This window comes from Amblyomma americanum, chromosome 3, assembly GCF_052857255.1.
Source record: "Amblyomma americanum isolate KBUSLIRL-KWMA chromosome 3, ASM5285725v1, whole genome shotgun sequence".
NCBI classification, from domain to species: domain Eukaryota; kingdom Metazoa; phylum Arthropoda; class Arachnida; order Ixodida; family Ixodidae; genus Amblyomma; species Amblyomma americanum.
In genome coordinates, this window is record NC_135499.1 from 201,191,548 (window position 1) to 201,213,755 (window position 22,208).

At 49.6% G+C, this 22,208-nt stretch overlaps 1 protein-coding gene across 2 annotated transcripts in view; it reads right to left on the minus strand.

Annotated features, from left to right (window-relative positions):
• CalpC (calpain C) overlaps positions 1-22,208 on the minus strand; it is a 75,570-nt gene that overhangs the window by 47,941 nt on the left and 5,421 nt on the right. Inside the window, exons 1-3 of one of the 2 annotated variants that reach the window (XM_077659665.1) lie at positions 8,006-8,104; positions 3,812-4,006; positions 2,090-2,159 (exon numbers count right to left, since the gene is read on the minus strand). In XM_077659665.1, coding sequence (XP_077515791.1) covers positions 2,090-2,159; positions 3,812-3,964 — 223 coding nt within the window. In that variant the 5' untranslated portion in view covers positions 3,965-4,006; positions 8,006-8,104. Of the gene's footprint in view, positions 1-2,089; positions 2,160-3,811; positions 4,007-8,005; positions 8,105-22,208 lie in introns of those variants that run through there. The other variant, XM_077659664.1, reaches the window with a different exon arrangement.

Consider the following 22,208-nt stretch of genomic DNA (forward strand, 5'->3'; position numbering starts at 1 on the left):
CTGCTTGGACGTATGTTTTTTTTTTAGGACAGCAGCGAGCAGGAGCGAGAAAACAAGAGAATAAGTGCACGTGACGCATTCCCTATATCGTAAGAGCGTGTGCTAAGCACTACCCTAGTACTTGTACCGTAACCATAGGCTGCGCCGTAATTACCATATTCAGTGACGGCACTTGCGCATTAAGGAAGTTCTATGGCTCCTTTAAGGTGGCAAATACCTTAGCGTGTGCACCACCAAAACAGAGGTGTGTGATGCTCCAAGTTACATACCAAGAAATCATAACGCATGTTTTAAAAACAAAAGAAAAATATCAGTCTTGGAGCGCGTTTGCAGTTAAACAAAACCGACAGTAAGCAACAGGGCAAAAGATAACAATGGTTATAAAAAGACGGCGAATTTCGGTTCACGAATAAAGTTACTGTAGTGGCCTCCTTCTAACAGCAAGAGTACGCTCGAGTCGTGAAAAACATGCGCTAATAAGATTCACGGAAAAGACCATTCACTCACACGTCCCGCGGCAGCTTATCCTGAGGAACACTGCTTACTACCCGTCTTCATTGTGAACTGGGAGCACTAAGCTACAAATCAAAGTCGCTGAAGCAGAAAATGGAGTCGACAAATAACAAGCGAGGGTCACTAGCGCACTAAACACGTGCGCCAAACGATACTCCCGAAAGGGTTCTGTCCTGCTTCATTAGAGTACAAAACATACACGGAAAGGAAACGCGGAGAGGAAAAGATGGCAAAAAGGAAAAAAAAAACAGGAACAAAAACACGGAAGGATTGCTGCTGCGTGCGATTTTCACACACTGCAACGCGGAAGTTTTGAGCAGTGGAAAACGCCGGCGCTGACCGCCGCATGCGGCATCGGGAAGAGCCGTACTGACTTCCATAGTCGCTCAAGCAGCTCGTTGCAACCGTTACGGCTTCTGGGTTGTTTTTTTCTTTCTTTCATCGTTCCCTTATCTGGCAGATTCACCAACGCGCAACCGCTCCGAGCGTGGCCGTTTGTTAACGATCGCACGAGTAGGCGCCTGAAAGTCGGTCTCGCGAGATAGCAACTCGCTTCTCTCCACCGCTCATACACGAAGTATAGAATTGAGCGCGATGCGAGCTTGTCTTACGCGTCGCCCACTTACTTCATGGACGACTCAGCCTGCAGCGACCCCGCGTCTCTATACCGTGATCCCTCTATGGCGACCAGGCGCACAGTCAGCATTGAGATCGAACCCACGATCCTTCGCTTTCTGGCTTTACTCTCGTTCGGCTCCGCTGCGGCTTCTTTTGCCGCCTCGTGTAGCCAGCGTATGCCTCGGCGCTACGCTTATTGCCATCCACCGTCTCGCGGCGTCTTTCCCAACGGCACTTCCTCGAATCGAACGGCGCGGCTTTTCTCGCGGACCTAGAAATGTCAATTCCTATGCAAGTTGCTGCGTAAGAAAAGCAAACAATGGCAAAGTAAACAGAAAAAAAAGAAAGCGATGTGAAGCCGCGTGCACGCGAGTGGCTTTATGGGCGGCGTGCATAGGCGGATGACCCGATCGCGCGATCTCGGGAACGAGAAAGTTCTCCGAGATGCGGCGTCGTGGATAAGATGCGAGCGGTTCGGCGTCGTCAGTGTCGCGCGCAGGCAAATCCGAAACGAGGAAACTACGCGCAGGAACGCTGATCGCGTTACAAGATATCGGCGTCTGTTTGTGCAGCCTCGCAATCTCGTGCATATCAAAGCGAGAGAGAACAAAAGAGAAAGAAAGCAGACGACGCGGAGGTTAACCCGGGGGGGGGGGGGGGGGGGGATTTAATTCGCTCCTCTGCAGCCAAGAGTGAGAGAACGCGAGGGCGGAGACCAGAAACTTTTTTTGTGTAATGCTCGTCGACCTGGAACTGTCGGTATAACCCGAACCTTTACGGCAGGGGGACGTATTTCGTAAGCGTACATTTTCCCAACAAACAGCGTTAGAAGCGCTTGTATGGTTGACGTTCAACGCACAGGCGGGACTTGAAGAGTAGCCACATACTCCCGTACCTTTTTTATAACTGAAAAGAAAACCAAGTTGTGTTCGGTACCGAGAAAAAAATGGGGGCTCACCTAGTTTTCCAGCAGTGATGTCGAACTGCGATGGGCCCTCGGAGATGAACTGCGGACTAGAGCAAATTTCCTGCAGAAATAAGAGAGAAGAGTGCCTGCTGTCAAGACGGCGCTTTATCTCGAAGTTTATTTTGAAAAACCATCAGTTCATTTCTTCCGATAGGAACCACACATATGACTTCGAGTCTCCGGTTCTTTTACAAAATGTCAGCTTTAAAGAAAAACAAGTCTGTCTGCTCATACGAACGTAGTCATATGATTCAGCAATTGCTCACGCTGAAACTATAGAATAGACGCGAGAAGAATTTGGCCACAACGTGAAAATGTAAGAGCATCTTTCGGGGCTTTTTCAACGAGTCAGTGCTGACTAGAAAATGCAAAGACAACCATGGTAAACCGTGTGTGTTTCAAAGTGCAATCAAATCCAAGAACTTTTGTGTAAGTCATTGTAAAAGGCAAACCTTCATGGACTTTTGCACAGGCCCCCACCAGTGCAGCAATATACAGGTGGTCGCAGAGAGCAGATGTGCGATATTTCTTGAGATATATGGATTATTGAAACAATGCAACCTCTAAGACTGCTTGAAGTGGCTTGAATACAACAGGCTCTAGCCAGTGCTACTTCTGGACGCCAGTATTTGCTTTATCTTCTTTTAAACAAGGAATCCTTGAGTATCATGGCTCTGTAGTTTATCCTTACGTTAACCTAAACAGCCAGTATTTGAACTGAGACTCTCCATACTTAAGGCAACTAACAGGCCTGTGATCTGCACTACAAATAAAATGAGCACTCTACGGTCTGATATGGTGCTGCTCTATAGGATGCGAATGTTGGTTGCAGAAGCTCCAGAAGGTGAACGTGTTTAACGCAAGAAAAAAAATTACTAGAAGGAACCTCATCAACATTTGCCCATTTCATGCTTACCACACGTCGAAAGCTTACCTCACGATGCGGGAAAGGAGTGATACACAAAGCGATGCAAACCTGCTACGTGCACAAGTCGTTATCTTTGTTTACTTACCGAGAATAAGACTGGAAGATTGGCTTCCGAATAGCCGGTTAGGCCCCGAAATAAGAGTTAATAAATCGACCCTACAATTAACGAAAATGTCAGAAAGAAAATGAGAAGGAGAAATGAAGAGATAAGGCCCCGAAATAAGAGTTAATAAATCGACCCTACAATTAACGAAAATGTCAGAAAGAAAATGAGAAGGAGAAATGAAGAGATACAAAATGCGCGCCGCTATTAGCACGCTCAGAAGTTGATAGGTACTTGACTACACGCTTAACAAGTCTAGCAATTTCGGTCAAAAATTTTGAAAATTGCAAAATTGTAGGATACCGCTACGGTAATATTGAAGGTAATGGTCCATTCTTCTGATATGTAACAAAATCTTTCTTTTAAAGTGTTTCCACTGGTTGCATCGAACAGTTAAGACTGCCACAGAAAACCAATGGGGAACGCTTTTGACCATAGCAAAAACGTTAATAGAAAAAAATTAAAGACTGCTGTCGGAAGATCTGCAGATATGTTGATTGTTATAGCGAAATCTTACATGATATAAAAAATTGCGTTCGTAAACGGTTTCCCGCTCAAAAATGCTTTTGTCCAGAATTGCTGGGTATGCAAATACATAAATAGTGCACGCACAAAATGGTCTCGCCTAAAACCGGAGCGGAAACCTCACTGAACGCTGACGGAAAGCGGGAGTGGGGCTTGCCTTGGGCCTGAGCCAGACGAACTTGAAAGGCGGCGTCTGGTGGTAGAAGACGGAGCTCTGGCTGGCCGGGAAGTCCGGGTCCTCGAAGAGCGCCGGCCCATCTCCGTTGGTGCACTTCAACAGGCTCTTCTTGATCCTCTCCAGATCGGACATGGCGCTCACTGCGCCCCCAACAGGAGCCCACCGAGGGAAGCCCTGTCCGTCGCGGAACGAAAGGAAAAGCCACTTAAAGTGAACGGGTGGATAGGTGAGCGACGCACGCGCGTGCATTATTGTGCCGTGCTAAACACACGCGGCAAGTAAGTGGTCTATTAAAATAGCAATAAAAAACTGGCAGTGGCTTAGCTCGGCTATGCCAGGATATACGTAGCGCAAGCTAAGGCAATGCATGGTTAGCCTTGGTTAATCTTGATTGCAAGCCCCGTGGCGGCTGGTCACGTGGTTCATCACGCGGTTGGCCACGTGACCAGTCAAGTGTTTGGTCACGTGGTGCGGTGCGACCACGGCGAAACTGCGAGTTCGTGGCCAGTGTAGCTTTCGCAACAAAAGGAAGGAAAAGAGTTCTGCTAGCCCCGGCATCTGCCATCGATACTGAGGCACCTGAGCTGAATAATAATAATAATCATTGGTTTTTGGTGGAAAGGAAATGGCGCAGTATCTGTCTCATATATCGTTGGACACCTGAACCGCGCCGTAAGGGAAGGGATAAAGGAGGGAGTGAAAGAAGAGAGGAACAAATAGGTCCGTAGTGGAGGGCTCCGGAATAATTTCGACCACCTGGGGATCTTTAACGTGCACTGACATCACACAGCACACGGGCGCCTTAGCGTTTTTCCTCCATAAAAGCGCAGCCGCCGCGGTCGGGTTCGAACCCGGGAACTCCGGATCAGTAGTCGAGCGCCCTAACCACTGAGCCACCGCGGCGGGGACCTGAGCTGAAGAAGCGGAAATAAATGATAGCAGGCAGAATGGAGAAAGGAAATGAAAGAGGTGAGGGGACAGTAAGAGAGGTTAGGGGGAGAGGTAACATACACAAATACACTATTTACACAAAAAGAAATATGTACAGGTTGCGCGCGTGAGTAGTTCATGATGAAGCAATAAAAACACACGCGCGCAACACTATGCTCACTACAACTGGAGTGTGGCGTCCAGTTGTTAATCGTTCAAGGTAGCACTCGCGGACCGTTCGTTCACTGCGCGTAACTACCTGACGGAGAACAGACGGGACGTCAAGCCCGTGTGTTCGAGGAATGCACAGAGGCTCACCAAGGTTCGCTCACGGGTGCGCGCACTAGCGCGGAAACTATGCCATCTTCGCCTCGAGGCAGCGATTTCGATGGCTATAGCTTAATTTCGCAAATGTGCTAACAGGAGGATGCGATCAGAAGAGGTCAATAAACACAGAAAACTCACAGCTTATGGCTAGCGGTTGGACTTTTCGGTTTAAACCGAAAAACACCGATAAAAGGAAGCCAATTTCTTTTTTTTAATTCGGTTTATAATAGAAAAATGTCAGTATTTCTGGCATGTCTGCCACAGCTAACTGGCTGTTCAGTACCAGTTACAGTAGGTCACAGCAGCAAATTATGAAAGCGCTGGAACCAGGAGCGCGGGCAGGGGTATCTTAGGAATTTAGTGCAGTGCTTGCGAGTTATGAGGCGTTGATCCGCGAACTCAGACACGCCGTTGCTGATAGGAAGGCTCGGCCACTTAGCTAGGCGCTACTAGCTAGCGTAGAGCCGTCTGCTTCTGCTCAGACTTACTATCACCGACTTGGGGCTGTCGCTTCGTTAACTAGGCGCTTCCGCTGCATGTAAGGAGACTGAAAACTTTTGGAGCCGTAATAAGCAACCTTCAGTGCTAAACCATGCATAAATGCCACATGGAGCGTAGGTTGAATTCTCGTTTAGCGCAGAGTGCAAGAAGAATGTCACAATGAAGATTTCAGACCTAAACTTCCATTTACGTTTCTGTCTCGTGGTCCAGTCATTTAACTTTGGCAATTCCGTGCGACTTTCTTCTGCAAAGACAACTCTTAAGACGGCTATTTATGCGGTACATACTTCTACATGAGCGGTCGGTTTAAAAAAAAATAAAAAGGTCAATGTAAACTGTACGTTACTTTTGCCCGCACATGGACATCATATAGTTCACCGTTAAAATCCGAAAAATCATATGTAGAAATTAATATTCACCGAAAGAAACGAAAAGTTGCGTTCTGAAATAAACATCAGAAACAGTCGCCAAATTTTCGAAAATTAGAAACCCAACAGTCCAACAACCGCTACTTATGGTTCACCCCCACCTTAATTCTGAAAAAGTGAAAGCAATGACTACACTCAGCGCTATCTGTATCCGTTGGTATTAACTTCTCACTTTTAACGGACCTTCATTCACGAAGGCTGGCTTCTCGTGTATTGATCGTATCACAAGTTGCTGAACCGTGCACGCGTATGCAAAGTCGTTACGCTCCAGTGCGCAGGGACGATAATGAAAGACGCTCTGCCACAAACCATTTAAGAACTTCGTAACCACTTGGGGTTATTTAAATTTGTTGTTTTGGCGTTGCTTCCTTGGGCGTCTCTCCCGATGAAATCTCACGAAGCGGCGGAGCTTAGAGCTCCCTTCGTTTAATACGTTTCGCAGAATCACTCGATGCTCCGCATATCAGACCATCTTCTCAGCTGGTCTTTCTAACACACTACACCGAGAAATAATAACGCGAACTTCGCTTATAAGAAATTACAGTGAGCGTGGAAGTGATCCTACAAGAGAGGCGGGGCGCGTTGGCAACGATGCCGCGTGCGCATTCGCCGTATATATAGTGCTGCCACCACCATCTATGTTTCCTGGGCTGCTAGAGAGCTCGAAGAGCTGCTCATAATTTCCTCAGCTCTGTTATCCAATTACCAGTTGCGGACCATGTTTCGACATGACTCAGCTGGCATTACGTGTCTGCAAGACTCTTCGAGAGCTTGGGCTATGGCTAACGCCCGCATGAAGACATTTAATACTTCTACGGCGGTAGGACTCGCGCCAATGTCTCAATAGTGCGTCCAATTAAGTGTACAAGATTATAGGACGCGCCACGCACAGGGCTACCGCTAAAGTAACAACTCAAAACGTTTTTGCATGGAGTGCAGCGTGAGAGGTGAAGCCTACGCAGCAAGTATTTAAGTGGCAGTAAGTGGTAAGCGACACGTGTAAACAGAAGACACACCCAGTAGTGAGGAGCCAGACTACGAGGTTGTTTTGTTAGTTATTCATTCACTCACAGTTTTTTTAAATACCTGTTAAATTTTATTTTCACTATTTTTCTCCTCTTGTGCTGTTCAAAGTACATTTGTTTAATGTATATTAAATGAAGTGGGAAGCTTTGTAAGGATGTACAAGAGAGGAGTGATCGAATGCATTAAAAAGTTTGCACATGCTCAGTTTCAATTATGTTAATCACGCTTATGGGCTGGGGTCAGTCATTATTGATACATCAGTCAATTGGGACAGTATTGATATAGGTACCTCTTTGAATCTGCAAGCTTTAACACTGACTGCGAAGCCAAGTAGCTCATTCGCACTGTGCTTTACATTGATAACGTCCTAGAATTGAAGCTTTTGTCGGAAATCTGATATGAGCCGTTATTTTCTGATCAATTAGTCCAATTAGAATTGAAGCAGTTGAAGATTAGTAGGGTGCGGGAAGTGGGGTGCGCTGACCCTTTTGGAAAGATGTTGGTGGGTGACCGCTGCATTCCCCCACCCCCACCCCCATTTTCGGAGACCCTGCATTAGATAAAGCCTCAGTACGCACAGCTAGCTGCAGCAACCGTGCCATTCGCGACCATGAAATTCAACATCACCAGGAGCCATGCCGTGCCCAGGCGTTGTGATCCTGTGTGATGGTATGTTACTGTGGATAGGCGTTGTGATCCTGTGTGATGGTATGTTACTGTGGATTCAAGGGCGTTTGGTTAAGGTGTTTGGCGGCTATATACTCAATTCCCTGTCCTTTCTGCCTTCGACAAAAGAGTTTTTGTAATGCTTTCTGATTCCGTATCGATATACGGTGGCCTCACTTAGGTGTTCCTCAATGCTTCGGTACTTTAGTCAGCTGCTGAGGTGTTCAAGGATCTCAATTATGTACCGCCACCCGCAAACTCAATACGAACGCTCCAGCGTGTGGTCTGGACTTACATTAGCGCCGCTGAGCGTTGGCCGCTGTATCCGGTACCATGCTGCACGGTGTGTTTGCGGCGGCGTACAATAGCTGGTGGCCCGCAGCCACAGTCCTACCGTGGCTTCGGACCCATCGGCCAACGGTCAGCGGAGATAATCTGAGTGCAATCCACGCGCTCGCGCTTTCGTATTTAGTCTGCGGGTTGCAGTACGGTGAATACAGTTACTTCGTACAGTTACGTGGTACAGTTTGTAATAATAAGCACCAGTATTTCGGTAGTGTCGTACGCGATTGATTACACGGCGGCCGGATTTGTCAGTGACAAACACAAAACCAGCGAAAGCAACATGATGGTACAAACGAATACGTAAAATAAGGCATGCACGATCCCGTTGATGGAATCAAGAAGCATTGCATGTTTGCGCCTGAATCCGGGTGCCAGGAATGACAGGCCTATTCATATCGTGCTATTAACTTGCTTCGTATACGAAAAGAGGTATTCAAAATAAACGCCAGGTAATTCACGTCAGAGAATACGCCGAGTGGAAACACTGCGCCAAAGACGAATTCAGCTTCTGCTCATCCGAGAATAACCTGTCGTGAAAAGTGATGTTAGATCACGAAGTAGGGCATCCGCTGCGTGGGCGAGGAGCACTGGTTTCGAGTTCCGGCATCACCAGGGATGGATGATTTTCCTGTGACATCCCCCGAGCAGGTACTCCGCTTTCTGAAGGCTTAATTGAAAAATGGTACCGCTCGGTCAGTCTCTTGAGGTAGTGACCGGCAAATGTTGCACCTTGTTTCGTCTTGTGGAGCGGTATTCATTCCACGGGCGCAAGCTAGTTCATATTCAGTTCGGACAAATGGATAAATTTGTGGTGCTTTTTCCGATAATTCCACACCAGAGGAAACCGAGTACACAGCCTGGTGACTCTTGTACTCATTCGATAACCTATGGGTTAATCGGTAATAGTTTGAATCCAGGTCTTCCTGCGTACAAGGCGAATGCTCTAAAACCGGGACATCGCTAAGGCGAGGATACAGACAATAACATAACAGTGCAAAAGGGCGACAGTTGCACGCACGAAGTCACGATCGCCGATAGCAATGCAAAACCCAGTTTGATACTGCGAGCACAGACGAGGCTTTGGCCGTTGTGAAACGCAACGACTCGAAGCTTTCACTCGATAAGAGGCTCTCGCCAGTACACACTATTGGGTCCCGATAGCAAACCTGACTCTTCGGCGGCTTCCACGACAGGCACGCCGCTCGCATACCAACGCCGGCAGGCAACAGCGTGTATCCTCGACGCGCGGGCACGGAGACATGCAAACAAGGAGAACGCAAGAAGGGCAGCTCTTTCCTTTTTGTAGGACGCGTCCTTCACAACGAGTTCGGGCGGCACTTGTCAGCCGTTCGCCGCACGGCGTCCTTATAGAGAGGCTGTCGTTGTCTGTAATCAAGCCATGGCCACACCTGAGCGCGTGATAGGGCGCTCCCCTGGGCAGCCCGGGCACATTAGTCGCGGCGCCCAAGCCCTATCCCCTCTGGCGACTCCAGAGTACACAGTCGCGGCCCCAATCATTCGTTTGTCCTGCACTGGCAACGAGACTATCGAGTGGCGCTGAAGCCCCCCCCCCCCCCCCCTTACCCCCCCCCCCTCCCACCCCCCGTGGTACGCCGCGCGCTGGGGTCGAGTTCCGAGGTTGCGTAATTGCAAATGAGCAGCTGTCCCTCTCATTTGGTTACACCCCTGCTCCCGACCTGACTGGCGTAACGGAGAAATTGCATTGTCCCCGCGCTCCGCGACGCCCGTAAGACAATGGCGTCTCCCCGACGGCGTCTAAGTGCTTCGCGTCGGAGCCGTCGCTGCAGCAGCACGCGCGGTTGCCTGTTAAACCGCGCGAGCGCGAGAGGCGGCGAAACACGCGACGCGGGCGCGACGTGTGTGACCCCGATTTCCCTACTTTTTTCCCCCGCGCATTTTTGCTTTACGCTCGAGAGCGGCGAGACAGTCGTGCGGTGGGGTCACCCTTTGTGTCCTCGGCGTTGCGTGCGCTTCTACGCGGCGGGTCAGGGCGTAGAAAATCGCGTGAAAAGCGAAAACCGACTTTCGGCTCTGTTTGAGCTCGGCGGGTGAATGCGGCACCACCTCCCAAAGGCTTCGTAGAGACGTGGCAGTCGCCCCACTAGGCGCTGGCGGGGACTACTTGATGCTCGCACACTCGCCCACACTTTCTTGTGTGGCCGAAACTTCGTAAGATGTAACTTACTAAAGATTTTTTGTAGATCAATCATCCGCAACAGCTTGATCACATCGCACTGAAAGGCGCCAAAGCAACCAGAAGATCTCTGCGCATTTCGCTGTATTGCTTTCGCGGTTTTTCCACTTGAAGTCCCAAGGCAATTATGGCTCTGCCCGTCTCAGCATTGTATTGATGTTCAAATTTGAGTGTGCAGTGAAGTGGCTTACTGTTTACTCAACAAAACGGCAACCAGTGCTTATGTCGGATTTGGTAATTATTGCACAGAAGAAATAGGAAATAAAGGAGCAAAGAGGCAGGCTAGCAACGCCTGCCTGATGGCGGACCCGCCAGTTGATCGGGACTTTGGAAGCGCCATGAAATGATGGGAAGGAAGGAATATTCGAAGATTGTGTATGCAGCCGTTTGAAAGAGAAGCTTTGTACATCTCTTTCTTTCTCTATTTCTTTCTTCCTTTGCTAGAAACTTGATATGGTTCACTGCACATTACTACAGGAGCGTTGATGAAAATTCGGCCTGGCTCGTTACGCATACTTCGTTTCACGGGCACTTATTCATATCAACAGGACCAAAGCGCGAATTAAAAAGATAACACAGAGCGGGAAAACATAACGACCAGACTGGATGCGTCTGACATTAGCGTTCATAAATCACGATTTATTTTTGCCGCGAGTGTTTTTTTCGCACACAGGTACGAGTACGACCCTAAAGGTCAGAAATCACAGTCGGCGGATGGGTATGGCAAGGTACCCGGACAGGGAGGCCTTGCTGCACGTGGGCCTGCAAGTTTAGCGGTTCACTAAACCTCGCTGGGCGTGGCGTGCCCTCGTCAGTTGCTTTGCTGGGATCATCAGTAGGTAATTTTTCCTTTCGCAGTTAAGCTTTATTCGTGTTTTGTACAAGGTTTGCTTTTTTACGCTTCGCTAGTTCGTGTACTTAAAGAAAGCACACGCACATGATGCGTAGAATTGCAGAAAGACCTTCGCCAGAAGGCATGAGCGCATTTTCCTGCCGTGCTGCTCTAAAACTAAACAAATGTAACGCAGTCAAGAAGAACTCTTACAAAAAAAAAAAGCTAAAGGAGGTAACGCGTTTCGTCTTGTGTGTATTTAACAGCTTTCGTCGCCTAAGCAGAGGCTGTGAATGAACGTGTTTCCACTACGCAGCTGCCAGCCTCCTCACGTTCACCACCTTACGAAATGTATACGCTATCTCTGCATCTACAGGGTCTGGGGTAATTTGAATCTCGGGTCGCGCTCTCAGGCGGTTGGCTCACTTCTCCCATTCGTTACTTTCATTTCTTCTCTCGCACCTGTTTGGCCGGACTGCATGCCTGTCCGGTGCAATTTGCAAAGCACACGTCCGACTATTTACATAGATAACGCGCGACGCACTTCCTTCCTGGAAATTAAACAGGTTGCCGTGCCCTCGTGCCAAGCTCCTGCCCTCTCGCTGGCAGGCCGCGCATACCGCAGAAAAATACGGACTTCAATAATGGATGAGGTCGAATCACTCCGAATGAAAGCGAGTTCGAACGCTCGTCGTCTGCCCTTTTGATAATAATGAATGCAGCACGCGTTGCGACAACAACGTGAAACAGTGCCAGTTGGACTGCGTGCACGTTTCAGCGAGGAAATCTCGGCTGGAGAGCGGCGCACTGGCCGCCGTTCCGACCTTCTCAGCGGGTGTACGTGGTGGCAATTGGACGCGCAAGTGATTCAGTGTAACCGATGTGTTCACTGTGCGGACTAGCACTGAACTTGCAATGCGTCATCGTCGCAGTGGGGGAAGTTGCTGCAGACGCGTTGAAAGAAGAAAGGCGGGAAAGTGATGAGTTAGGCTTATGTACGCGTACTGAGCATAGAAGATTACGTAAGGATCATCTTGTTGAGAGGCGCAGTATTATCTACGTTACCTGCAGGGTGCATCTTCGCATAATTAGAAAGAAAAAGGACTTCCCATTTAAATCATGGCACCATGCAAGCGGCCCATACGGTTTCGCGTAATAATTAGAGGAAGAAAAGTGGACAGTAAATGTAGACTCTAGGCTGTGCTGCACAAACTCGGATGGCACGAATGAAGAAGAGCTTGCCGCATCCTTATTCGCGCTTTCCAACTGTATCAATGACCTCGTGTAGCATTTATTAAGGCCGATGCACAGAAAATTTTTAAGTTCGATATTTTTTTCCCATTTGCTTTCATGTTGTTAGTGGATATTTATTAATAAAATAACAATGGAAGGAAAAGATGTTGCTAGCCGCGGCATCTGACATCGAAACCTGAAGCACCTGAGCTGCGACTAGCGGGAATAAAGGGACAGGGAGAGGGAAAGAAGGGGGGAGCGATAGTGAGAGAGGATAGGGGTAATATACACTATGAATAAATACATCTTTTAACATTTTTAACGTTCTTGGAAAAGTCAGTGAGTGTCGACAGTTTAAGTTTATTTAAGCCACGCCTATAAAATTCTAGCTTTTTTCCCGACTCAGGAGGCGGCGAAGCAGCTGAGAAAACAATGAAGACAGAATAAGTCAAGTAATCCGCGAAAAACTATGCCGTGAAGTGCATGCAGGTTTCAGCTCACTGTAAAAATCGTGAATTCGCTGACATAGTTGTGAGAGACGTAGCCGCTCTGCTGCTGCTCGGAGTTACTCGCATTTATGCTTTGTATATTATTAGTGTTTAAGTTCTGAAAAAAAAATAACAGACTTGCTGCCTCACGTATACCTTGCAAGCCGGCAGCTATATACGAGAAATTAGTTGCATACGGAATAGCAGGCTGTGCAGCGGCTTCTTCTGTTGCTGCCTTCCTATTTTCCGTTCTTGAGTTCTTTTTTTTTTTGTTTCTACCTCTTTGTGTGTGTGATTGTTTACGACCTTTGGTCCTCGAAACGACTTGACGCCCGATCTGCCAAGCGTTTCAGTCCAAGTAGCAAGGCCGACTCGCTCCAGCAAATCTCCAAAACGCTTCACTTGCTGGCAGTTGTTGCGAAACTCTCTTAAGAGTGCGGCTGGCTACACTAGTCTTTTTTGGCAGCGAGAAGGCTTCGCCGGCAGCCTTTCACAGCCCGTGCCACATGCCGGCGCGGAACTGCCCAGCTGACTCACTAACGATGTCAGTTGCCCATTTCTGGCCGGCCGTAAAAGACAGGCTGGATTACGAGGCACGACCCAAGCACAGGGGTAGGGGAGGCTGAGACGAACTGACTGACGTAAGGACAGTCAGCCCCGTAAGGACTCAATGAGAGCCAGTCGGTCGTCACGCACTACTTATCGCAGCAGCGCGACCGATCCGTCGGAAAACAACGCGCGTGACTGGTGGAAGACTCACGACGCGCTTGGGGGCGCAAGAGACGAGACCGCAAGAGACGCGCGCACGCCAGCCCACGATTTCGCTGCGTGCGTCTTGTAATGCGCGTCGGCTGGAGCGTGGCGGGCCGTCAGGGACGACGCGACTGTGTCGTGTCGCAGCGCCGGGCTTGTTTCTTGCCTTCGTAGTGCTCGTCTTTCTTCTCCCAATTTCGCAACTCTGACAAATGTCTGTCGTGCAGGGCCGCTTTCTAATGCCTTGCTGCGCTCTTGAATATGTTTTGTTTGCGTTTCTGTCATTACGCACTTTTTCCCAGTCCCACGCAGAGCGCCCCCTCTTTATTTTTCATTTTGTCCGGCCGTTGAATGAACACCGGTTCTTGCCTCGTTCAAGTTTTGTCACGCTATGCAGTGCTCTTCCATTGCATCTCTCGATACGCGGTGCACCTGTCCGAAACTATGAAGCACCTCGCACATACACAAGTGTTCGCCGCTCGCGCGTGGTGTCCTGTCACAATTACTGCGCTGGTCACTGCGCAGCATTTGGGTCTACGATCCATGGTATTTGAACAGCTAGCGAAAGGGCCCCGCCACTGTTGACTGCGGTTTGAGGTTCGTGCTTCGATTCGTGCTTGGAGATCTCTGTGTCGCGCAAGTCTAAGCTGCAGCCATCCGTGCATCGTGTTTCTGATTCCAGCCTTCCAAACACTCATCGCACTCTCACAATATGCGAGAACACTTTACGCAACTGTAGTAATGCTCAGTTAGTTCATCCATTTTCGTTTCTGCACGTAGACAAGCTCCTCTGCTCTCTTTATATCACCTCGCAATCTCGCCCGCCTCCTTCGAGCAGACGTCTCTTTCCCCGCATTGTTATCTATTTTTACTGCCGCCCAAACGAACGCCAAGGGAAGAAAGTCTGAGGTCGAGGATAACACCGCGGCGCGTAGCCTTTCTAGAGCCCAGTTCAGGTGGTCCTCACAAGAGGCGCCACTCGATATCTAAAAGTGGAGCGTCCACGCGAAAACGCGGGCACGCGCCGCTGCAATGGGCCCCTCAGAAGACGCTCGGACAAACCTGTCCCTCCAACTCTGCCCTCCCTTCCCCCGCGCCGCCGCTCACCGAACCCCCAAAAGCTGCGCTCGCGGCTAAACAAGCAAGAAAGAAGCACGACTGCGCTAACGCCGTGCTCTCTCATCGGTTTCTCTTTGACTCCTTTCACCGCGAATGACGGCAAAGGCTTCTTTAATTCGGCTGTTCTCCTCCTCCTCATTCTTTTCCTCACTCGTCACTTTCTGTCACTCCTACAAAGCGTGTTTATACCGCGGTACCAGCCGCTGAATTCTGCTTCTGCTGCGAATTTCCCATTTCATGTCAGACCGGGCACGCTCCGGGCACACGTTTCTCCCATTTTTTTCCCCCCTCTTGGTCTCTTTATTCGTTACTTGGCGGAATATCGAAGAAAGTGGAACGGCATTCTTCGCCAGAACGTGTGGAGGTCGTCGGCTGCGAAGAAGTGAGCATTGGCTGAGGGTAAGCGGAGAGGGGGAGCGCGTGAAGGCCGCGGTCAGCCACCGATCACCGCCTCCCTCCACCTCCGGGGTCGCCCGAGGCGGCTAATAATAATACAACGGACGTAACGACTTGGAAAACTCGATCCGAAGAATGAAGCAGTCGCGATCGAACCCGTGCCAAAAGAGGGACGAAGGGGAGAGCCGAGTGGAGGAGGAACGACAAGCATTCGGAGGAGAATGTAGACGCGGAATTCGTATTGTCGGAGCGAGCGGATAAAAAGGCCACGCGCGCGCGCGCGGCTTGGCGATCTCGTCTGCCGCGGCTGCGCCGTTCGGCTGCTTCGTCTTCACGGTTCATCGCTTTAATAAACGACCGCCGCGGCTCGTCCTTCGCCGCACACACGCAAAGAAAAAAACAAAAAGAGCCTCCTTTCTTTTTCTTCATCGCTTGTTCTTGCCTCGTCACCCTCACCCTCTCTTGTTGTACTGCGCTCGTGCATTCTTCGCTGGTTCTTCGAGACCGCGTCGTGGACACAGCTTGGAATGTCGTTGGAGGTTCGCCGCTTGGTGGCTTCTGTATGACCTTGGGAGCACACCCCGCGGCTGGTTCCTGCTTCTGGTACGGGCTGCCTCCGGACCCGCCTTTGTACGGCGTTGCGTAGACGCATTTCTTGTCCGGGAGCGCGCTTCGAGAGCACGTTCTGGAAATGACGTGAAGGGGACGCCGGAGAGAAGGGGCCCAGGTCCGGTCTAACAATGAGCGATCAAGGCTGGCGAATGGGGCCTGGCCGACCAGAAATATCCACAGCCGAGCGGAGTCAGACCGGGCAACTGGTGCTGAGCCGTCGTTTGTTTACTCTTTGTGCTCTTGAGCGAGCCACCAGGGGCCGTACGATCGGCGGCCAGCTGCACCATACGTGTGGAGTGCTTCATCTCCGGACTGTGCGGGTGCTTGACATGGCTTATTGTGTAGCCCGAAGCCAACGACATTCTCCTCAAAGGATTGCTACGTCACGAGTATAGTGCTTGAAAGTGGGCAGCTATCAATGCAACCGGAACTTGTTGTCGGGATGCTTGTAAGACATTACATATCACGCAGCTCTGCGGACTTTCTACATAAACGACAATATCCCACCGGAGCTGATGTTTGCTACACTCTGTTCGAACGCCAGTTTGCCGAATGCAGCCCGTCCAGCTAGCAGCGCCACCCAGCGGCAGGCAGCAGCCAATTCAATATTAATACTAGCAGAAGCAAGCGTTTCAGTCGCCGCCGTGGAGTAGTGGATTAGTGTCACGTTTTGGGGATGGAGGACGTCAATCTTAGTCGCCTTTTTGCTGCTAACTCTGTATATCTCTTTTTATTTTACTTAAAATGTGCCCTCCTTTCGTTTTATCTTCTAGGCCGCACGAGATGTTTAAGAGCTTACAATGTCGCTTAGAAGGGAATGAGGCGAGCTTTTTATGTAGTCCTTTCCCTTCAAATTTGTCTTGCAGTCCATAATTCATTTCTGGTTTTTGGGTTCACTGTTCACATTCGTCATACTAATTTCCGCTCTGTAGCCCCTTTTAGGTCAGCCAAGCTGTGAGACTGCACTGTCGAATAATTGGGTTTCAGGCCTCGTGTCTGTACACGCTGCAGTTGGAGAAAGTGCACAGGCGAAATTATTTCTTTTACTATTAACCTCATTAATCTCGCGGTACAGAACTTATGAACTGAGCATATTTCTACCTTTTTGTGAAATTTCGTACAAGTACAGTACGCTGCCATGTAAACGCACATCATGGTAATCCATGCTCAGCTATACTGCAACTGTCCGGAGCTATAGCGTGCTCGGGGGCGAGTAACTGTCCACTTCACAGTGTGATTTATAAGATCATTAGCATTCTCCGCTTGTTGGTCAATAAGCCTCTTTGTACTGATTGTCAGTGCAGCCTTTCTTATTATCATCTAGCCTGAAAGAAGGTTTTCAAACATTTAATGCACAGCCGTGTCGGAAAGTTCCACGTATGTAGTACGTTCCTTTCGTGTTTTTTTTTTTACTTACTTCACACACGTACACTCAGCGAGCGTATGCTTACTGATCACTTCTTAGATTTCAAAACGAGGCTTGCATAACGCGCATCGTGCTTTCCCAAAGCAATCTTTTCATGCAGCGTGAGCAAAAGCAGGTTACGCAGATAAGGCGTGCGTGAAAGGAACTCGCATTGCGGGAGAGAGCCGAGGTAAGGCTACAGAGACGCGACAAGGCGCAAAAGCAGAACTCCAAGCAAGGTTAAACAAATAAGCCGACTCTAGAGGATGCGCGCAGAATATGTTAGCAAAGTGTGTACAGCGACGACGCTAAGCACACACACGCACCTCCAAGCTCTGGCTTACCTTCGAACAAAGATAATGATTTGCGTCCAAAAAAAAAAGCGGGGGGGGGGGGGGTGGCGAGGCAGAAGAAAATAAAAAGGATTTCCGCTTGTGCAAAAACGGTGTTCTTTGTTAAGAGTATTTTTTCTTTTTCTTCTCTATCTCCCAAGAGAGTGTCTCCTGCGAGGAGGCTGTTAAGTCCCGCATCGTAGACCGCTTACAGAGTGGCCAAAGCTGTCCAGGCCCTCGTTTAGTTCCCAGAGCTGCTTGCTCTGTTCCAGGTGCGACGAAACTCCGTTACGCGGCCCTTGTATGTCTCGTCTTTAGCGCTCATTCAGACACAACAGGAGGCCTTGACGCGCACAATCGATTTTCAGCACCTCGATCGACTTTCGATGAAAAACAAGAAAAATATATGCTCGATATATATACGAGGTATGGCCTCAATTCGGGAACGAGATCCGGCTCCTCAATCAAACGCAGCAGCTTGGAGACGTTAGTCCGAGATTAGCTTTATAAGCCGGTACTTGCGCATGCGTGCACGTGCATACGTGAGGCAGGCGCACGCCAAAGATTCCCAGGTGATTAAAATTAATTCAAGCCCTTCCCCTACGGTGCGCCTCGTAGCCCGACGCGTTGTTTTGACATGTAAAAAAAAAAAAAACCATTAACCCATTAACGCGTGTGTTTCGTAAGCATGCGTGGCGAGCCCTTGGCATCAATCAACTTCGACCGCTTCGTACATTACAGCAAGTCGCGGGCTGTCAGCCACATTTCTTTACTCTCTTTATGGGCTTCGTTTCTTGGCACGTCATTCTCAAGTATGAACGCGGTGCAAGCTTATTGTCTGTCATAACCTGGGACAAAGTCAGATACAGAGAACATGAATGCTAACGCTCAACTCGCGGTAGTGATTTGGCCGTAAGGAAACCAAACGAAAGGCTTGTTGAGTGGGTGCGGTTTCTTTCTTGCGATCGATCGAAGCAGCCACGGCTGCAGCTTGAAGAACCATGCGGCGGAGTACAGAATAAGTGGCGCTCACGCAGTCCGAGGCATGAATTGAGAACAGTTGGGAATGAGAGTTAATGGAGAATACCCTAATAATCTGCGATTCGCTAATGACATTACCTTGCTGTGTCACTCAGGAGATGAACTGCAAATCATGATCAAGACAGGCAGAGCAGAATTGTGGGTCTAAAAATTAACATGCAGAAAACCAAAGTAATGTTCAATAGTCTAGCAAGGGCACAGCAGTTCACAATTGGTAGTGAGGTGCTGGAAGTGGGAAAGGAATATGTCTACTTAGGGCAGGTAGTGACAGCTGATCCGGATCATGAGAGTGAAATAACTAGACGGATAAGAATGGGGTGGAGCGCATATGGCAGGTTCTCTCAGATCATGAATAGCAGGTTACCAATATCCCTCAAAAGAAAAGTGTACAACAGCTGTATCTTACTGGTAAACACATACGGGGCAGAAACGTGGAGGCTAAGGAAAGGGTTCACCTTAAGTTAAGGACAACACAGCGAGCCATGGAGAGAAAAATGATAGGTGCAGCGTTAAGAGACCGGAAGCGGGCAGAGTGGGTGATGGAACAAACATGCGTTAATGACATCCTAACCAAAATCAACATGAAGAAATGAGCATGGGCACGTCATTCTCAAGTATGAACGCGGTACAAGCTTATTGTCTGTCATAACCTAGGACAAAGTCAGATACAGAGAACATGAATGCTAACGCTCAGCTCGCGCTTGTGATTTGGCCGCAAGGAAACCAAACGAAAGGTTCGTTGAGTGGGTGCAGCAGAAGGTTAATGGGGGGAAGAGATTAGGAAGTTTGCAGGCATATGGTGGACGTAGCTGGCAAAGGACGGGGTTAATTGGAGAGACATTGGAGAGGCCTTTGCCCTGCAGTGGGTGTAGTCAGGCTGATGATGATGGTGATGACGCAGTCCGCTTGCACGCATATTGCGAAACCAGCCATTTTTCTTATCACTCCCAGCATGGGCGCCAGCAACGCCATAGGCATCTGCGCAGCGTAACATTGGGTCTCTTACATCACCTTCTTTTCCATCTCTCTCGCTCTCTCTCTCTATTTCGAAGTCTGGTCCAGCCCAGCGGTATACGCGTCTTACTATGTTGCGCCATCTCTAAGAACTCCCGCCAAACGCCTTCATTGGTCGCTTCTCTCCCTTCGTTGAATATACTAAGAAGGAATCCGTGTGCTGTTTCAGCGAAAGTAGGTGGAACTTGCCAGGGAAAAAAAGTCGAAGGCCACCGCCACAGGCGTAAAACTGGCTCGCGGTAATTGTCCGGTTCCGGCCATGGATATTTCGGTTAATCGGGCAGTAATTAAACGTTACGTACAATATCTCATGCTGCTAGTTCTCTCTAAGGCGTGACGAAGGCGCAACGTTTAGCCGATACAAGACGTGGGGACGTTAAGGGCAGCAGAAAATGTCCAGCTGTCTGTGCACCTTAGGGCTGGAAGTGGAAACTGAAACTAACAACTGCACCACGTTACGGCACTCAGGCAAGCTAACACTGTACGTGACAAGAACGGGCTAGACAGCGCTAGCTATACCTCTGGTATAATGAAGTTTTTCGTGCCAGTGCAGCAGTTCAGTATTTTCCTATCTATGATAGTACGTTATTGCTTTTTCAGCAGGAGGAGAAGACTCTGGCAGGTGTGTCTTCGATACCGAGCTCCGGTTCAAGCTCTGAGCCAGTGGTAGTGGCAAATGGCAAGCAGTTATACGCCCCCTTGAACTGTCGCGGCACCACCTTCCATTGGCTGTTTCAGTATTCCCTTTCGTTTCAACGTACTGGAAATAGTTTCATTTACGGGTTCATTTCACACGTGGGAGACCTAAGGCCCCGTCGGCGAAAGCTCTGCAGGACTATAAATAAAGTTGTTGCCAACCAAAGCGGGTACTCATTGCCCCTGTTGACCTAATAGGTTTTTAAGCTGGCCTCCTTGGGCTGGAGCTGTCAGGATTAAAGGGTTATGTTCCACTTTACACTCAGCTGGAAGAAAATAAACCAGCAATAGCTCCGCCTGCAGTGCCCCTGTGTCGCATGGTCACTTCTGCAAAAGAAGCAAGAGAACCAGGAAGAATTTATGACTTCTGGATTGGCCGACGCTAAGCGACCACCTCCGCATTGCCTCAGATTGCACACTTGGCCCAGCTTCGATGTCCATTCTTACTTCGATTTGGTTGCGTGCCGGAATCTTCCTGGTTGCACCCGGCCGCCAGCGTTCGACGTTTCAGGGCGAACAGGTTGCCCCGTGGCACGCCGTGCAGGCGCGCGTCATCGGGCAGGCCACCCAGGACGCAGCTGCGCCCCGTTTTCGGGCCGCTAACACAAAGGGGGGGGGGGGGGGGGGGGGGGGTGTTGCGAGGAGACGCGCATCACAATGGCAGCACACGGGGCACCGCGCGCGGGCGGGCAGGAAGAGAAGGGATGAAAGTGAAGCCGAGGAACGCCTCGAAAGCGCGTACGAAAAAAAACTGAAAGCAGGGCAGTGTGATGCGCGGATCCAGCGTGAGGCACACGTCTTGCGAGTTGAGTTGCGAACGCGACACGCGCTCTCGCCAAGAACAAGTGGAGAATGAGAGGGAGAGAATGAGGATGAAAGAAGAAGGGAGCGAGACAACAATAGCGGTCCGAAATTAGAAAGAAAAGGAATGAAAGAAATGCTGCAAAATTCTGTTGAAGACAACTCGCGCCATTGAATCCCGCAACCCCATTTTTATGCGACGTGAAATCTGTCGTGTCGCACGACGCTGCGTGCCCGAAGACATGAAACAGAAAATGCGCTCCTGACAGACGAAGGGCGCGCTGAGAAGGTCGTTCGTCGCTTTCTTTCTTCTGCCGCTCTGCGTTCCCTTTTACTTTTTTACGCGCAGTGCTGGGGCCGCGCCGCGCGCCCGCGAGCGAGAAACAAAGAAACGAATAGGACATAAGCAGCGCGTGCGGGCGAGAGAGAGAGGCCCCGCGCAGCGAGTTGTCAATCTTCACGCTTGGCAGTGCGTGCCGAGGCATGATGCGCGAGTCGCGGCCGTGGCCGCAGCGTCACGTGGGAGAGTGGGCTCTGCCTCTCTCTCCTTGCTCGGCTGCTCTGCTCATTACGTGCGCGCATTTGTTTGGTCTCCCAGCGCGACCTCCGCTTCGCGAGCCTCGTTGGCGGCGAAATATATATGGGACCGGACGGGCCGCACGACGTAGTGGCGACGTCCACGCACTCAGTTCTGCAAACAGAGATACTACTGGAAGGTATACAGCTTATGCATAGGTGTCAGCGTTTTAGACGCATTTAGACGGCGGGCTTTGAGCCCATGCAGTTCGAGTTTTCCGGCGCAAGTTACCATTCGCACTGACATAGGCCCTGTGGGTGAGAGGTTGCTTACGCAGATTACAACGGTGCAGGCGCTCCAATGCATTCTAGTCGACCATTCGCAGGCATCACGCACAAAATTCCCATCAGTTGACACAAAGTCGGCGCATTTTGCAGAATCGACTTCAACAGCGCAGATCCTGCCAGTATTTCAGAATTTAAGGCGAGGTAAAAAATACAGACGAGCGAACTGCTGTGCGGTATGGCAGATACAAAATTTTTGTATCATTCATGTCAGACGATAAGTAAATGACACTGCTATTGATTAATACACTGGGCCAGAATTTGCTATCTGGATTTCAACGGGCCTGACTGCATATAAGCCATCACTCTCCCTTTCTTTCTTTGTTTCTTTCTGTCTTGCACAATGAAAACACAG